Source organism: Mugil cephalus, chromosome 23 (assembly GCF_022458985.1).
Source record: "Mugil cephalus isolate CIBA_MC_2020 chromosome 23, CIBA_Mcephalus_1.1, whole genome shotgun sequence".
In the NCBI taxonomy this organism is placed as follows: Eukaryota; Metazoa; Chordata; class Actinopteri; order Mugiliformes; family Mugilidae; genus Mugil; species Mugil cephalus.
Genome location: NC_061792.1, coordinates 16,115,658 through 16,134,558, shown reverse-complemented (window position 1 = coordinate 16,134,558; position 18,901 = coordinate 16,115,658). Strand labels below are relative to the sequence as shown.

At 42.1% G+C, this 18,901-nt stretch overlaps 1 protein-coding gene across 1 annotated transcript in view; it reads right to left on the bottom strand.

The window, feature by feature from the left end:
- The window catches only part of LOC125001243 (NACHT, LRR and PYD domains-containing protein 12-like), a 105,868-nt gene that overhangs the window by 17,117 nt on the left and 69,850 nt on the right, over window positions 1-18,901 (bottom strand). The window contains exons 7-10 of the mRNA XM_047577166.1: window positions 18,738-18,797; window positions 17,160-17,260; window positions 15,736-15,909; window positions 13,077-13,133 (exon numbers count right to left, since the gene is read on the bottom strand). Coding sequence (XP_047433122.1) covers window positions 13,077-13,133; window positions 15,736-15,909; window positions 17,160-17,260; window positions 18,738-18,797 — 392 coding nt within the window. The remainder of the gene's footprint in view (window positions 1-13,076; window positions 13,134-15,735; window positions 15,910-17,159; window positions 17,261-18,737; window positions 18,798-18,901) is intronic.

Genomic DNA, 18,901 nt, shown 5'->3' with positions numbered 1-18,901 from the left:
CATTAAAAATTCATTACCTTCAGTGGGAGGTTGACACGGAGAAAACAATCTGAGACTTGATCCTGGTGAAAGTGAGACCAGGAAACACCCAGAGAGCTGCAGGAGAAGGAGACGCAATAAATCAAAGACAAAGAGGAAGAGGAAGTAGTGAACAAGCAACACTGCTCTCTATCACAACTTCATGCACTTCATCACTTTTAGTAAAAAAAAAAAGTCTCCCAGTACCCATTTTATACAGTGAATATCCCTTTAGTCATTTTTTTTTACATTGTGTCTTGTTGTTTCCATTTCTGACAGTTTATCTGGTATTATCTGATTACACAGTGCATCTCCTAGCATTCATTTTCATACAATGTGGTTTTCATCCCATGCGTGGAACCATGGACCAGCTTGGAGAAGGCTTACGACCGTTTCCCCAGAGGCATCCTGTGGGGGGTGCTCTGGGAGTACGGGGTGGGTAACCCCTTGTTAAGGGAAAGATCCAAACCCAAAGAACAAGATCACTGATACAAGCGGCTGAAATGAGGTTCCTTGGTTTCCTTGGCAGTGAGGCCGGGCTCAGCCTTAGAGAGGGTAAGGAGCTAAAAGTAGAACCACTCTGGAGGAATCAGTTGAGGTGGTTTGGGAATCTGGTGAGGATGCCTCCCGTTAGAGGTGTTCTGAGCATGTCCCACCACCCCTACTTTCAATACTGCTACTGTTACTGTTCCTACTACATTTAATACTACTACTGTTATTACTACTACTTTCAATACTGCTACTGTTACTCTGACATGAATCTATGAACAGATGAAGACATGAGACCAGATTCAGGCTGAAGTGTTGAAACTTTGAGCTGAACAGGAAGTGGTTTTACAGAAATTCAAGTTTGTGTCTGAGGTTAAAGTTTCTGAAGTCACTAAAAACCACAGAGATGTCACAACGATAACAACAACCTTGGTCCTGTCTGAAAACCTGGTCCTCTCTGGACCGAGCTGTGGTTTCCAGACGTGACTCTGACTCTTTATCCGAGGCTCAAACAACGAGCTGGAGACTTGGAGGCTGGAGGGAACTTTATTAGTTACACAACACACGTTACAACTGTCCTCATGAGAAACTCAACAGCTCAAAACACAAGGACGTGGTCGGCCTCCACCCAGCTCAGAGTCAACACACAGCACATCAAACCTCAGTGTTTATTAAAATAAAAGTAATGCATGCCCCACCCACACCCCCACCATTAAAATCGTAACAGTGATTAAAAGTACCACTCAGGCGATGCATATTATAAACATAAAATAATGTGTGTTTTAATTGTCGGAATTAAACAAATTATAAATGAAAAACAAATTTGTGGGCGTTAACATTACAATTTAGACTATATCACATCTGGGTTGTACTGTTAAATGATTTGTGTTTCATAAAAAATATTTAATAAAATAAAAATAATATGTGCCCGACCCCCACCCCCACCATTAATATCAATGACACAGAAGCTGACTTGCAACCTGCAGTGTACTGGTTCACTTGGAGAATGAATCAGTAAGAGATCTGTTCGCGAACTGACTCGAATCAGTGACGCGACGCTGTCTATGTCTATGTCTGTGCTTTATTCCAGTGAAATTAACACAAAAATTATGAAAATTATCAGACCTCTAGTAAGAGAAGTCAGGAAACAACATGGCCGCCTCCACCAAAGCTCTGGCCTCGTCCCAAGATAACTGACTATATAACTAATATTATTACTCTAATGTTCAACTAAATTTAGACTATTTAAGTTCCACTAATTCTAAATGAACAAAGAACTGGGACCACACGAGGCAGAAATACGACTTTGGGGTCGTTCCAGTTAAAAAGTCCAACTCGGAAGTTGGAATTTCCGAGTTCCGAGTACAAATGGAAGGCACCAGTAGAGCTGCAGGCTTGACAGGACGGGTTGCAGCAAGAGCGCTGAAGCTCAGACGTCAGACTAAGACAAAGTGGCTGGACACATGGCCACTGGACTACTGAAGACTGGAAGAAGGTGTTATGAACTAATGAATCAAAATGTAAAAGGATCTTTGTACACAGTCATGGACCATGGAGGAGGCAGTGTGATGGTCTGGGCTGTTCTGGATCCAGGGTGAGTGACTTGGTCAAGGATTCATCCTACAGCAGGAAAATGACCCAGAACATAAGGCCAAGCTGTACCAGAACTCCCCAAGGAGAAAGGAACCAGGTGGAGTGGGTGGCCCAGCCTCCAGACCTATAGGCCATCCAGCTGGTTTGGGAGGAACTGGACAGGAGAGTGAAAGCAAAGTGGCAGACGTTGAAGGGTCCCCCTTTACCTTCCAGGCAGCATCTTGGTCCACTTGGACACAGTTCTTGAAGGAACTCGGCTGGTAGGTTGTTCTTGGTTCTTGGAGAACTAACCCCAGATCTTCCTCAAATCCTTCTGTCTCCTTATATAATCTAGACTCAGTCCATGATGCTGAGACCAGGGCTCTGGGGGGCCATGTTGTTCTTGTTTCCTCTGATGACAGTTCTTAATGGCATTGGTTGGATGTTTGGGCTCTTTGTCCTGCTGCAGAATAAATGTGGGGCCAGTCCTCCTCCTCCCTGATGGTCTTGATGATGGATCAGTGTCTGCCTGAGGATCAGACTCTCCAGGAGCCTCCACCATGCCTCACTGTTGCCTGCAGACACTCATTATTGTAGCTCTCCAGCCCTTCGCTCAACAAACTGACAAATATTCCACATGTTCTTCACATCATCTTCACATTTAGAAGGGAAATAATCTTGATGTGTTTTTCATCTGCTGCTTCCTGGCCATCTATGATACTCAACGTCGCCCATTTCTTTGCGCTTTTTCAGAAGAGCTTGAAACACCAGTCTGCTTTGAAATATTTGTCTGGGAAACGCCTTGCTGATGTAGTAGAACTGCATTGTGTCAGTCTTGCTATAGTGTATTTACCTGTGACATGAACCTGTCTTTCACAACCTCACCTTTATTGCAGAGTTCATCTATTCCTCACCAAGTTTGAAGCCTCCTACACAGCTGTTTCTGTTTCAGTTATTGACTGGGTTTCAACTTACAATGTCTGTGAAGGTTCTCAGTCATCCAGGTCATGGTAATCCAAAAAAGCGTTGAATAAGGTCAGCTGGACTTGTAGAATTTTTTGAAGACGTTTCGCAACTCATCCGAGTAGCTTCTTCAGTTCTGATAAACTCGTGGGAAATTGAGGTTTAAATAGGAATAAACTCTGTGGGTAACACCCACCAGAAACTTGCTTGACCAGAAACTGGGGTCACTCATTACCATAATGGCTGGTACTTACCTGTCCTTGAATGGGGGGAACTGTGTGCCTAGGCTAACTTATCCTATGAATAGAGCTCTAACGAGGCTATTGTCCATGGGAGTCTGGAGGCTCAAAGTGTGAATGTTGTTGAAACTTCTTGGGGACAGAAGTTAGGGTTAGGGTTAGGTTAAAAATGAATTATAAATAGTTGGTAAATTAAATCTCAGTCCACCTCCTCTGTTTAGAGAAGGTTTCTCCACTTTGACATAGATGGCTTCCTTAACTCCTCTCTCAAACCATCTGTCCTCTCTGGCCAGGACTTTGACGTTGGTATCCTCAAAGGAGTGTACTTTGTCCTTCAGGTGGAGGTGGACTGCTGAGTCGTCTCCTGATGAGCTGGCTCTCCTGTGTTGGGCCATGCGCTTGTGGATGGGTTGTCAGGTAAGTATCAGTCATTATGGTAATGAGTGACCCCAGTTTCTGGTCAAGCAAGTTTCGGGTGGGTGTTACCCATAGAGTTTATTCCTATTTAAACCTCAATTTCCCACTAGTTTATCAGAACTGAAGAAGCTACTCGGATGAAACGCCTTCAAGAAATTCTACAAGTCAAGCTGACTTTATTCAACGCTTTTTTGGATTCAACCTACATTAGACACTGATGAGTGTTATGCGATGGAAAATTACATTTTTATTCTCACTTATCTCATATTCGCTGTCTGTATTTGCTCAAGTGACCCTTTAACCTACATGAGTTCATAACAAGTTAAAATAAGTTCAGCAGGTGACAGGAAGTGAGAATCTTTCTTTTATAGCATGTCTAGATGCACTGGTTGGCCAATCTGTTCATGGACTCATGGTGATAATCAGCTGTCTACAAAACATTCATTTTTGGTTTCCTCTATGTGTCCTGTCAATCTGCTAGGGACAGATTTGATGTGTGTATTAAATGTGGCATTAACTCCGACACCTAACGGACTAGAGATTTCACACGCCACACCCACTGTACAATTTCATGTGAATGTTCCTTTGTATGATTATCAATGGTGGATAAATCTGCGATCATCCATTTCTCTGACAGAGACAGCTGCACCGTTTCTAAATTTTTCCTCAGACAAAAATAAGCCTTAAAGTCTCCACTGGACAGCCTTTGTGTCGCGTGGACCAGATTCTGACTTTGAAGCGAGCTTTTACAGAGAACTGAATGATTGTCTGACCCTGACAGGTTTGTATATTGATGATGATTATTGTGCTTACTATGTCACACTCACAGATACACGGCAGAAATTCTATCATGTCTCTGTACCTCATATTTCTCTAACCAAACTTACCACAGGTTCCTGGAAGAGTTCATGAAGAAAGTCACACAGGCACATGACCACTCTCCTTCACCTCTATTCTAAATCAACTAACACACACAAACTTCCTTATTTAGTCAAATGTCATTGCCTCCACTCTGTGCAGCTCGTGGCAAGGCCCTCCCGCGATGCCTCTATTTTGCTGCACTCACCACTGAACCAATTTCCCTGCTCTTATCCCAAGTTTCTCCTACTTTTTGGTCTACTGATAAACATGACACAGGCCTCATTAAAGACTGTCCTCCCGTCCAAATTGTACCAAAATCAGGCTACAGACCACAACAACGTCAATATCCGCTTAGAGAGGAGGCTATAGAGGGGATCACACCTGTTTTTAAGTCCGTACCATCAGCCGGAGTCATAGTTCCATGTAATGACTCACCTGTTCAAACACCTATTTTTCCTGTCAAAAAGATTAGACCAGAAGGACAGCCCACTGAGTGGCCTATACTAGGTCAAAGTCCATCTGAGACGCAATATTTTTCTGTCGTTGACCTGGCAAACACTTTTTTCTCTGTCCCTGCTCATCCAGACTCTCAGTTTTGGCTACTTTCCAGTTCGAAGGGAAGAAATTCACTTGGACTCGACTCAGTCAGGGGTTAACATGCAGCCCCACCATCTTCTGTGAGGTCTAGATGAGAGTCTCTCCTCTCAGACACTGACTCCAGGGACAGTGCTGTTACCATATGTAGATGACTTGCTGATAACTGCTCCTTCCAAACAACAGGGTGAAAAAGATACAGTGAAACTCCTCTGCCATCTCACTGCAGAATGCCAGGAAGCCTCCTTGAGCAAATTTCAGTTTGTCAAACAAGAAGTGTTTTTTGGGTCACGTTCTGACTCCCCAGGCACTCAGAACGTGTCTCTCAAACGCAGTGAGGCCATTATTGCCACTCCTAACCCCATTACAAAGAAACAAGTTCTTTCCTTGGGGATGTGTTCTTATTGTCAACCTTTCATTGGTAACTGTTCAGACATGGAGAGGAAAAGAAAAAAGACTTGACTGCACATTCTGCTGTCACATGGACACCTGCTGTAGAACAAGATTTTAAACTTACCTTACAATCTGCACCCCCCTTGTTGACTTTCACTCAGTTTGTCGATGAAAGAAATGGTAACATGACCTCTGTTCTTTAACATAAACATGGTGACAGACTCCGTCCAGTGGCATAATTCTCCCATCAGCTCGACCCTGTTGTACGCGTATTACCAATGTCTTTGAGGGCAGTGGTGGCCTGTAAACAGGCTGTTTCTGCCTCAAGTGACATTGTTGGTTATGATTCTCTAACACTCTGTGTTGCCCACTCTATTGCTGCTTTCTTGCAGGAGCAGAAATCTTCACGCCTCTCATCTGCACATTGTTTGCGCTATCGCATTGTCCTGCTGGGACTTCCCAATGTGACAAAAGTTCACCACTTTGAACCCTGCAACTCTTCTTCCCCTCTCAGGGCACGGAGAACCGCACTGTTGTATATCAGAATTGCAACAAATTTGTACCCCATGTGCTGACTTGTCTGACATGCCTCTGATTAACTCTGATTTTGTGTTTTATGTTGATGGTTCTACTTTCAGGGATCCTGATACAGGCTGCGGACATGCCGGCTATGCTGTTGTTGATGATCATGGGATTGTTGAATCTTCCCCTCTCCCTCCTCATTACCCAGCCCAGGCAGCAGAGCTGCTGCCACTAACAAGACACACTGGCGGAATCACATTCGGTCATGATTTACACCGACTTCAGATACGCATTTGGCATAGGTCATGATTTTGGAGCACTTTGGAAAAACAGAAAGTTCTTGAAATCAGATGGCAAACCTATTCTTAACCATACTCTCTCTCTCTGCAGATTTGTTGGAGGCTATCACTCTACGCTGGGTTTGTGATCTGGTATGGCCCAGATCACAAACCCTGCCTGCTTAAAGCTCTCTATCCTGCTTTTGCCAAGTTGACGCATGGGTTAGACCATGTGTCGAAAGGAGGGATGTGTGCATCAGTATATAAAAAAAAATATTGGGTTACAAAAAGCTTCACATCTTTTGCAGCAGATCACTGCTCAAAATGCCAAATTAACTAAATGTTACCAAGAGACAGGTTTGTTGCGGTCACGATGCCTGCCCCTGGTTCTGATGTACATGAGGATTAGAGCGTGCATGCGCACTAAACTATCACCTTTTGAAATTCTCTTTGCGGCTCCACCCAACACCAGGAGTGGGCCTCCCAGGCGTTCCAATGGAAACCATTTAGTGTGAAGATGCAATGTTTAAATATTGCATGTCCCCAATGAAATCTCTTTCGGATATCAGACATCAAGAGAAGACAGCCCTCCACAGAGCACTGAGGGACCTCTGCACGACCTACAACCAGGTGATTTTGTGCTGATAAGGAATGTCAAAAGAAAGACATGAAAGCATCACCGGTGGAAAGGACCATTCCAAGTGCTGTTGACAACATACACTGCTGTAAAGGTCGCCGAAAGAGCCACCTGTTTATCAGAATTACAACAGATTTGTTCCCCACCTCCTGATCTGTCTGACATGCCCCTGATTAACTCTGCTTTTGTGTTTTATGTTGATGGTTCTGCTTTCAGGGATCCTGAAACAGGCTGTGGACATGCCGGCTATGCTGTTGTTAATGATCATAGGATTGTTGTTGATGGTCATGGGATTGTTGAATCTTCTCCTCTCCCTCTCATTACTTAGCACAGGCAGCAGAGCTTGTGGCACTAAGAGCATATACACTGGCCACAGTTTGGCATAGTTTCCGATTTTGGAGGACTTTGGAAAAAAAGAAAGTTATTAAAATCAGATGGCAAGCCTATTCTTAACTATACTCTCATTGCAGATTTGTTGGAGGCTATCACCCTACCACCACAAGTCACGGTATACAAATGTGTGGCTCGCGCACTTGGAAAGGACACAGTTTCTAGTGGAAATGCATGAGCAGACGTCGCCGCAAAAGCAGCTGCATTACAACCCACTTCCTCTCTTCTTGCGACCCTCCCTCCTGCTCTGTCTCTCACTTTTCCTCGTGCTTCCCTCTCTGACCTCCTTCCCTTTCTACCCCTGCTGAATGATCACTCTGGTCCAAGAGTGATAGCATTTGGTATGGTCCTGATCACAAACCTTGCCTGCATAAAGCTCTCTATCCTGCTTTTGTTAAGTTGATGCATGGGATAGACCATGTGTCAAAAGGAGGGATGTGTGCATCAGTACAAAAATAGTGGTTTACAAAAAGCTTCACATCTTTCGCAGCAGATTATTGCTAAAAGTTCATGATCTGTGCACAAAACAATCCAGGTAAAACCAAATCCCTCACACACCTAGCAGCACACCCTCTGCCGAACAGACCATTCCAACAGATTATGATGGAGTTCACTGAATTAACACAAAGGGAGGGTAAAAAATACTGCCTTGTGATGGTTGATATTGTGTTTTCTTCTGTGTGTTGTTGAGTTGTTTAAGTGTTACACTAACCCTAACCCTAAACTTCTTTACCTCAGCCAATGGGAAGAAGAACTTGTACTCTTCCTGAAGCCGACCTCCTCCTCCTCCTCCTCGCCCATGCCCTCACCTTCTTTCCTCCCCACCTTGCCACAGCAGCACCTCCTCACCCACCGGGACATGTCCTCCATCTTTTCTTCTTCTCTCTCGCGCCTCTTCTCTGCTCTCATATGACTCACATGGTCCAAGACGAGTCAATAGTGTCCCGTGACAAACCCCATGAATGAACAACTGGACATTTCTAAAGAGAAAGAAGAGGCGTTTCTGTTTAGTTCCAGGTCTCAGTGTCGTGTTCTATGCACAACTTTATTAACATCTCCAATATAATTTTTGCATATTCAAGCTGTTAAAAAAAATGATAGAGATACATAATCAAAAAATACAACGTTGCAACAGAGAGATAAACAGAAAGAAAAAATGACAACATGGAGACCAGGAGATACACTGTAAATCATCAGGAGGAACAGATGCACTGTTAAAAACTGAGTACTATAATTTGCAATGTCAAAAATGACAATCAGGAAATACACATGGAATGAGAAGATGAAAAAAAGAAAAAGGAGACACCTGGAGACACACTGTAAAAAAAAAAAAAAAAAAAGATAAACTGTCAAAAAAACTACCAATGAATAGATGCACTGTAAATCATGCTAACATGTACATGAGTAGATGCACTGTCAACGTAGCCAGCATGGCAAGAAGGAGAGATGCATTATAAAAAAAATATTACCAGAGGATACGTCCTTAAAAACTAAATGGCAGATAAGGAATACACTGTAAAAAATAAAATAAAACACAAGATACTGTATTTAAAAAAAAAAAAAAAATACCTGAAATACACTGTAAAGAATAATTACAGTGGATGAAGATGATTATACTATAATGATCACTGCCCTCCAGTGGTCACTGTGAGGAACTACAACTGACCACATCCCATGACACTTATACTCCAAACACAACTCAAACACAAAATGACCAAATATCAAAGTCCTACAGCTCCAGCCAGTCAAACCTCTTTTTTCTGGCTCTACTGCTGTGGATCTTTGTACAGTTCACACAAACAACGTCTCAAAACAAAGCACAGTCCACAGACGCCTGACATATCCATCAAATCTCTGTCCATCTAAGTACCAGGGAGATATGAGCCAAAGAACACCAACTACACACATGACTTCATCAAACTAGTTACAGAGTTACAGATACATGGTGGAGTCTCTCAGATTCACTGAACTTGTGATCACCAGCAACTTTAACCCATGAATATAAATCTAACCCATATAAATCTAACAGAGGAATATACAGGCGCTCAGTATGGGTATATTTCAATGTTCAGTTCACAGTAATCCCAGATATTAGCTGTCAAGTGAGCGTTTAATTATTTTTCCAACTCTATCCATACCATTATTCATCCTTGGCCTCCTCTCGGATCCACCTAAGTCTCTGCGTCCTCCGGTTTACCAAAAGTCAGTGTTTTTCCAAGTCCATTACTTTGTCCTCCATGTCCCTGTTTTTCCTTTCGAGACTCTGGAATTATGCTTCATTCTGAAGACACTGTTGCCAGAAATGCCTGTCTCGGCATTTACAATATGCTCCATGGATTCTCCGACCTCGTTTCTCATTCCCTCAATTGCAGCCAATACTCCATCAAATCTGTTGGAGAAGAGCTTCAAGAACCGGAGCGTGGCTTGGTCCTTCTTCTTCGGTGTTAATTGACTCTTCAGACATTGCGCTAGCATTAGCTTTAGCTCCAGCTCCACTTTGTTTAGTTGGACCTAAATCAATTTTGGGTTGTGAGGGGTTACCATGACCCTTACTTGATTTACCTTGTGCAGACGATATAAGAAAATCTTAAGCGCGATACAAGTCACAAGGTTACTTTATGCTGATTGTCTTGGCAAAAATTTACAGAGGAAAGTGTCTACTATTTGTGTTGGTATTGGCGCTATATAAATAAAATATAATTTGTAAAATATAACTTTAATTTTATGTAAATAAATTTGAATAATTGAACTGAATTAAAACCGTTTCTCCATTTTCCAGAGTGGACCTTTGCAGAGTGTGTGTTCACACACTGATGCTATAAGGTTGTCAAGGTCTAGAAAGGCTCATGAATGTATTTGTTGTGTCAGGTCAGTTTGTTGAGAACCAGTCTACGGGCTTGTAGCATCATTTGGGTGCTTGGTGGCTGGAGGCCAGTCCTTTGAACACCTAGGGCCGTGGGCTACCTTTGTTGTTTTGTAGCCTTGGTGGACTCATTGTTGTGTGTTTGATGGTTTGTTGCTGTAACTGTGCAGTGATTTGGGAGGAGTGAGGAATGTAGTTGGTGAACGGCTGCTTAGGTTAACAGTTTGGTTTCTGCTGTGACTGCTAGCTGTCACTCATCAACATGGAATTTAAATTAGAGGAGTTTGTTGCATCTTCTACCTTGGATGTGTTGTATCAGGGCACAAAGATCAATTTATTGATGGCTGATGGTTATGAGGTGGTGAGAAGAGAGAAGACATGGAACAAATGTCTCCACAACATCAGGAAGATCTGTTGATGCTGGCAGGTTGACATGTGTCTGAATCATTGTTTGAGGGACTGGATTGATTTGTTGGAGCTCTGTGAAGAGTTGAAGTGCAGCTCTGTTAATGGTCCTTAAATGGAGACCATGTGGAATGAAGTTTCTCCTCTCCCTGCCATGTAACATGGTCCAGTCAGAGTCTGCTTCAGCCTCTGGATCATCGAGGACACAGCTCATCCTCTCACAACACACACCCCCCTGTTTATCACTATGGTTCATCCACTGTAGAGAGGACGAGAAAGGAGAGGGGAGGTGAAGGAGTGTTTCCCTTCATCATCACATCCAGTAAAAGAGCAGCAGGGACTTGAGTCCTGTTCAGAGCAGCAGTGGAGCAGCTGTGGAGCTCAGCCAGCTTCCTTTCAGCTTACAGTTAACGTGTTGGAGTGAACACACACAGACCTGCAGAGACTTTTAGCATCAAGTCTGTTTCCTCTGCAGATTTCACTAAGAAACTGCTGAGAGTCCTGAACGTTTCATTACTGCACCAACACTTTAGTGATGGATTTACTGCTGCTCCATGGAAACACAGATGAGCTGACTAAGAAACTCATGGTTACTAAATGTAACGCTGCTTCTGTGATGTGCAGGCTTCAGTCAGACTGATCTCAGAGCTGTGATCAGTTGTTGATCAGATGTGATGAATGACCACCACTGTCTCTATACGTCTTGGAAGGCTGTCAGCTGGAATCCAGCTTTATTTCCTGGACACATCAACACAACAACAACAGTCGTCTTCACATCAACTCAAACACATGATCACAACAAGCTTCTGGCTCATCTGATTGGCTGACTGTTGTCTCTCTCTCTGTCTTCTGTCCAATCCTGAAGCCTGTCTCCATTCTCCTCTCACAGCTTCACTGAGAAGCTGCAGGTTTACAGGAAACACTGGATCTTTGATACTAACTGTGTTAGGACAATACTGATGAAAGCAGCATGGACTGACTGGAACCCTCTACTCACCCCAGAGTCTCCAGTTCATAGTCTGGACTCCTCACAAGATCAAGAAGCCGCTCAACATCTGATTCCTTCAGGTTGTTGTAACTCAGGTCCAGATGTTTCAGATGGGAGGGGTTGGACTTCAGAGCTGAGACCAGAGAATCACAGCTGATCTTTGACAAACTGCAGCTCCACAACCTGAATAAAGAATAAAAGATGAAATGATTGATGATCATTCAGATGTGTTGAGATCTGAAATGTGTCCTGATCAATGAGCTGTTCTCTAAAATGAGTGGAGTGACTTTGTCCTTGTGTTACTGTGGATCTTCATCATGTCAGCCTTCTACAGACATCATCCAAACGTCAGCACGACATTCAGACAACTATTAATGTCAACACAGATCAATAAGATGCTGCTGACCTCGTTACAGGATCAATATCAATGATCAGACATTATCAGTCAAGTCACTTTGAAACAAACACAAACCAAAGAAATCTTTGGACTTCATCAACAAAACTTTATAATTGAAACAAATGTGAGTTCAGAGGATCTTCTGGATCCTGGGGCCCGTTGCACAAAAGTAGGATTCAGATATCTGGGATAAGTGACTAATCCTGGGCTCAACGAATCTGAAACAAGAGCGTCCAGGCTTATTTGGTTGCACAATCACCAAGCCAGGATGAGCCGACATGGATTCATCAAGCCAGGTTTCATTAATCTTAGATCAGAGCGCACACACGGCTCCTCAAGTAGACCCCACGATCGATCACAGATTCACTGATTCACCATGGCAACGCGAGCAAAGAACTCCTCCCCATGGGAGCAGGCCACACTGATGGAGGACTATGAAGAGGTAAAAGATCTAATTAAAAAGAAAGGAAACACACACTCACTGCCATAAAACAAAGAGAGAAAACGTGGCAACATATTACAGTCCCCCTGAATGTCTAAGTATTGCACAAACACACACTCACAACTCCGCTGAAACGTCACAATTAGTCTACAGTCCAAATAGTTAATTTACATCTCCTTCCTACATATATACATATATATAAATATATATATGTGGGTTCTCTCGGGGTACTCTGGCTTCCTCCCACCTCCATCTTTATCATCGAAACAAATGTCAGTTGAGAGGATCTTCTGGATCCAGATGTGACTCTTCAGCTCTAATCACAAACATTCATTGACTCCAACAACTAACAGTGGACGTTTTCTCCAGTTTCTGCTACAAACACTCGTCTTGAACTAAAGGACATTTACAGATTGATGGAGGAACATGGATTAGATTCAGTTGGTGATTAAATATATCAGATCTACAACAGTAACAGACAGTGAACTCACCCCAGAGTCTCCAGTCTACAGTCTGGACTCTCCAGAAAACCACACAGCTGCTTCACTCCTGAATCCATCAGGTTGTTGTCACTCAGGTTCAGATGTTTCAGATGGGAGGGGTTGGACTTCAGAGCTGGCCCCAGAGAATGACAGCTGATCTCTGACAAACTGCAGCTCCACAACCTGAATAAAGAATAAAAGATGGAGATAAAATGATGAATAATTCAATGAGATGTGTTGAGGTTTTAAATGTTCAGCTCAACATCACTTTTATGTTTTAAATATGAAAAGAGTATAAATAAAGTAGGGGTCAGAGGGTCCCTGGTCGAGGGGAAATCAGAGACATGACATGATTGGCTCCTTTCTGAGGGAGAACAGGAGAAAAGGGTTTAAAGTAAATGGCTTCTCCCTCCTACAGGGCTACCAAACACAGTTCACCAACAAAATTCACAAAACACTCAGTTTGTCGATTCTACCGATTTCTTACACAAAGGAGCAGCAGTTTAGGCCAAACACTAGACCCAGTTGGTTGTGGGTGAATCGTTAGAGAGAGAGAGAGATTGCAGCAGGCAATCACACACACACACACACACACACACACACACACACACACACACACACACACACACAGGGGAAGGGACATAGTAGCATCACACATTCACAACAATAATGATCCAGGGTGATAACAGGGTGCACACTGGGTCTTGGGCCAAGCCGAGGCACTTCCTGGTCACGCTGTAAATAGCGCTTGGTGGCTTCTCATGGTCATGTGATCACGGACTACACCATTACGGGCTATTTGTGTAACATTTTGTGATCTGTTGTGTTTTGGGGGAATAGGGGAGTGTGGATTTTCGCCCACAGTTCGCTGAGTTGTGTTTTAACATCCTGTAATTTGTTAATCAGTTTGTCCGGGGGAGGAGCTCAGGGGTATTTAAAGGGAGCTCTGCTCTCTCAGTGATGAGTTCTGGTCTAGTGGCACTGTGGGCTACTAGTTGCCTGTTTAAGCTCAGCTTGAAGCTGATAGTGTGTGTTCTTGGGTGTGTCTGCTATCTGCCCTGACCTGTAAATATTTTTTCCTTACCTTTTTGGGGAATTTGACGCAAATAAAATTCACCACATACACGTTTTTCGACTGAACCATCATTTGCTATTCTATCAAAACGAACCGGTGACAATTCATATTCAGAGTAAATACCAACAACTAGTGATGGAGAAATTGAAGCTTTCTGAAGCATTGAATCAATCTGAAGCAATTGTGTTGAACTGGTTCAGTGTTTTGAAGCATTTGATTCAATTAAATGTAGCGACATCTAGTGGATAAAAGTATGCATAGTATCCGCAGTAAATGGAAATGGGTCATTAAACAGTGAGGCATTGTTTAACAATAAAGGATCTACAGTATGTGCATAGTAATGCTTGATTTATATTATTTCAATAAAATAATGACATGCTTGTGTGGTTGTGCCTTCATATAATACTGGATGTTTTAGATATATGCTTTTGAGTGACTGATAGAAATACAAAATAAAATAAAATGACAGAATAACAGAGGTGAAATGCTTGTGCAACTAGGGACTGTGGTGACAATGGCTGTATAAAATGCTTGTGAAACTGGGAAGGACCTCTCCAGCTTTGGAGAAAACCCTATTGCATGGCACAGATGTTGCAGGCATATATAAATATCGTTTGGGAAGCTTGTACAATTTCAGATTAATTGCCGCCCTTAAGTGCCAGTATTTTAAAGGGTCTTCTCTTCTGGAGAGGTAGGGCTCTGACAAATACCGCTGAACCTCTACTATCTCTTCAGCTGTAGCGTTTTAAACTCTCAAACACTAGACCTTTTATGGGGTAATAAGGTCAAAGTGCTCCCACATATAAGATGTGTCTCTTTCTGGTGGCCTTGCCTCCATCCTCCCTATATCTCCTATGTCTCCTCACTCTCAAACACTCATCACACACAAATCACACAAATACTTAATGCTCTCACACTCGCTGTACACTCACACTTTCTCTTGCACTAATGTTTCTCTGTATGTGTGCTAGTATGTATCTTTGTATGTATGTAGGTGTATAAAGGTATGTAAGTCAATCAGTCACACAGACAGGAAAATGCTCTCACTCGCTTCCAAACATTTAAATGGGAAATTGCAAAAATTCTGCAATTTTGAATAAAAAATAGTAAAAATTGGTGAGGCTAAATGAAAAATAAATACTTTATAGTACAAACCACTGGGCTCTGCCTCACCTGCCTCCCCTGGCTGCACGTCACTGAAGTCAATATATGTATGATGTGTGAATGCCTATGTGCCAATGTATTCAAGCTAATCTAATGTTATACTACTCTTACCTTTAACCTCACTGTCCCTCCTTCTGAATGGATGACCTATGCAAAACTCTCCTCTCAAAAAGCCACGACATTTAGAGGAGTGAGCCATTTATATGCATTGTGAGATGGAAAACCCTGCACTGAATTCAAAACTGTATATGCATGTGGCGTAATGAAGCATCATTTGAGTTGTCAGATGATTTTTCCGCTCTATGAAGCGAGGCATCGAACCCTCTTTACACGATACTTCTGCTTTGAAAGCTCAACGCTGTGTCGAGTGTCTGCTTCGAGCGTAACATCTCTACCAACAACTAACAGTGGACGTTTTCTCCAGTTTCTGCTGCAAACACTCGTCTTGAACTAAAGGACATTTACAGATTGATGGAGGAACATGAATTAGATTCAGTTGGTGATTAAACATATCAGATCTACAACAGTAACAGACAGTGAACTGACCTCAGAGTCTCCAGTCTACAGTCTGGACTCTCCAGAAAACCACACAGCTGCATCACTCCTGAATCCATCAGGTTGTTCTCACTCAGGTCCAGATGTTTCAGATGGGAGGGGTTGGACTTCAGAGCTGGTCCCAGAGAATCACAGCTGATCTCTGACAGACTGCAGCTCCACAACCTGAATAGAGAAAAAAGGATGAAATGATTGATGATCAGTCAGATGTGGTGAGGTCTGAAATGTGTCCTGATCAATGAGCTGTTCTCTAAAATGAGTAGAGTGACTTTGTCCTTGTGTTATTGTGGATCTTCATCATGTCAGCCTTCTACAGACATCATCCAAGATCAATAAGATGCTGCTGCTGATTACAGGATCAATATGAATGATCAGACATTATCAGTCAAGTCACTTTGAAATGAACACAAAACAAGGAAATCTTTGGACTTCATCACAAAACTTTATCACTGAAACAAATCTGAGTTCAGAGGATCTTCTGGATCCTGGGGCCCGTTGCACAAAAGTAGGATTCAGATATCTGGGATAAGTGACTAATCCTGGGATCAACAAATCTGAAACAAGAGCGTCCAGGCTTATTTGGTTGCACAAAAACCAAGCCAGGATGAGCGGACGTGGATTCATCAAGCCAGGTTTAATTAATCTTAGATCAATGCGCACACACGGCTCCTCAAGTAGAACCCACGATCGATCACAGATTCACTGATTCACCATAGCAACGGGAGCAGATAACTCCTCCCCATGGCAGCAGGACATACTGATGGAGGACTATGAAGAGGTAGAAGATCTAATTAAAAAGAAAGGAAACGCACACTCACTGCTCCCTGAAACATCACAATCCAAATAGTTCATTAACATCTCTGAAAACATAGTTGTACTCTGATTATGAAACAGATGAAACCACAAGTGAAACTGATGCAGATGTGAATGAAACTATGTGAATGCAACTCTATCTATCCATCCATCCATCCATCCTGCAGAATGGTGATTTCCCCAACAAATACTATGTTCAACCGTACATCGTACCTGCTACATTACCTCTACTTACAACAGTAAAAACAAAAACAAACACAAAACAAAACAACACACACACACAAGCAAAGCATTTTGATTTATGTCATAACATATCCTGCTTTCATGCAAGTGGATCATGGATGAGTTCATCCAGGATAACCAACATATCCTGGATTAATCCCTTATCCTTGTTTTGTGCAACAGCCCCAGATGTGACTCTTCAGCTCTAATCACAAACATTCATTGACTCCAACAACTAACAGTGGACGTTTCCTCCAGTTTCTGCTACAAACACTTGTCTTGAACTAAAGGACATTTACAGATTGATGAAGGAACATGAATTAGATTCAGTTGGTGATTAAACATATCAGATCTACAACAGTAACAGACAGTGAACTCACTCCAGAGTCTCCAGTCTACAGTCTGGACTCTCCAGAAAACCACACAGCTGCTTCACTCCTGAATCCATCAGGTTGTTGTCACTCAGGTCCAGATGTTTCAGATGGGAGGGGTTGGACTTCAGAGCTGGTCCCAGATAATCACAGCTGATCTCTGAAAAACTGCAGCTCATCAACCTGAATAAAGAATAAAAGATGGAGATAAAATGATGAATAATTCAATGAGATGTGTTGATGTTTTAAATGTTAAGCTCAGCATCACTGTGTCCTAACAGTCTTTAAGCTTCATTGACTCCAACCAGCTGAAAGTGAAAGGGTGCATGAAAGCAGGTTTGTAGGGGTTACAGTAGATGACAGGCTGAGGTGGAAACCACACATCAAACATGTACAGTCCAAAGGTTCAAGAAGCACTGCAGTCATTCACAAAGCAATACAATGACAGGATCAGAATCCTCTCTGCACACTTTACTGTTCAGTGGTCTCACTATATTTCCATTACTGTGCTGAGGTAGAAAACTTCATTCCATTCACTTACCATCCTGCAGAAAAGAGCAATAGGGACTATTGATCAGGTCAACTACTAGGAACACACTGATCCACTTTGATCCAATCAGAACTCCTGAAACTCACTGACATTGTATCTCACCAAACACCAATCATCATGTATGAGGCCAGAAACAGACAACTAGCAGAAAACATCCAACAACATTTAGAAATCAGGAGGGAGGTGATCAGTTAAGAGGGAACACAACTTCAAAACCTTAAACATAGCAACAACCGTGAAGAGTTTCTGCTCATCTGTTACTGGAGTCAAACTATGGAACAACCTCAGTGAGGAACTCAAGCAAAGTCCACATATCAACCAGTGTAAGAGAAGATACACAAATATGATGTTTAGAGGACACAGTCGATACAGTGTAAAATCTAAAGCACTTAAAAAAAAAAAAAAAAAAAAAAAAATTGTAAAAGAACTGTATTTTTCTGGCAGCAGAGGCGCTAGAAAAATACAGTGTAAAAAAAAATACAGTTTATACTTGTAATTTTAACAAGATTTTGCCTTATTTTCAGGTTGTTCAACATTTAATTCGAAACATTTTCACATTTTTAAACAATTAAATTACCTAGAAATATTGTAAATAAATGTTGTATTACGAATAATAATGCTTAAATTTACAGAAATGTGCTGTTATTAATCGGTTTAAATGACATCAGTTTAAGGGAAGAGATTGTATATTAGTTTATATTTGAATGTAATATAACAGTATATGACACAAAATAATGTGATTCAAATTTTTGTTTTGTGATTGCAAAACTATCGTATTTTCCGGACTATAGAGCGCACCTCGATATAAGCTGCACCCACAAAGTTTTTTTTTAAAACTATAAGCTGCTGACATCTACTGAACTGATTAGTTTAACTGAACATAACCAATCAGTTTCCGAACGGTGCCTGTAACATAAAAGTGCTGATCAAACAAAACAGAAAAGTTATGGGTTTATACATCCTCCTCCTGCGCACTGAAACCACTGAAGTCATCTTCTTCTGAAGTTGAACAGCCTGAGAAGAGCTTCGTCACATACCTTTTCTGTGTCTATGTCAGTGTTGCTCTCTGTGTCGCTGTCATCCCGGGGTAAAGGTGGCTGAAAATGATGCTTTTCGCATGCGGACAGTTTTTGTGAAGGATTTATCACAAAAAAAAAAAAAAGATAAGAAGAAACCGCATCTTTGCATAAGCCGCATGGTT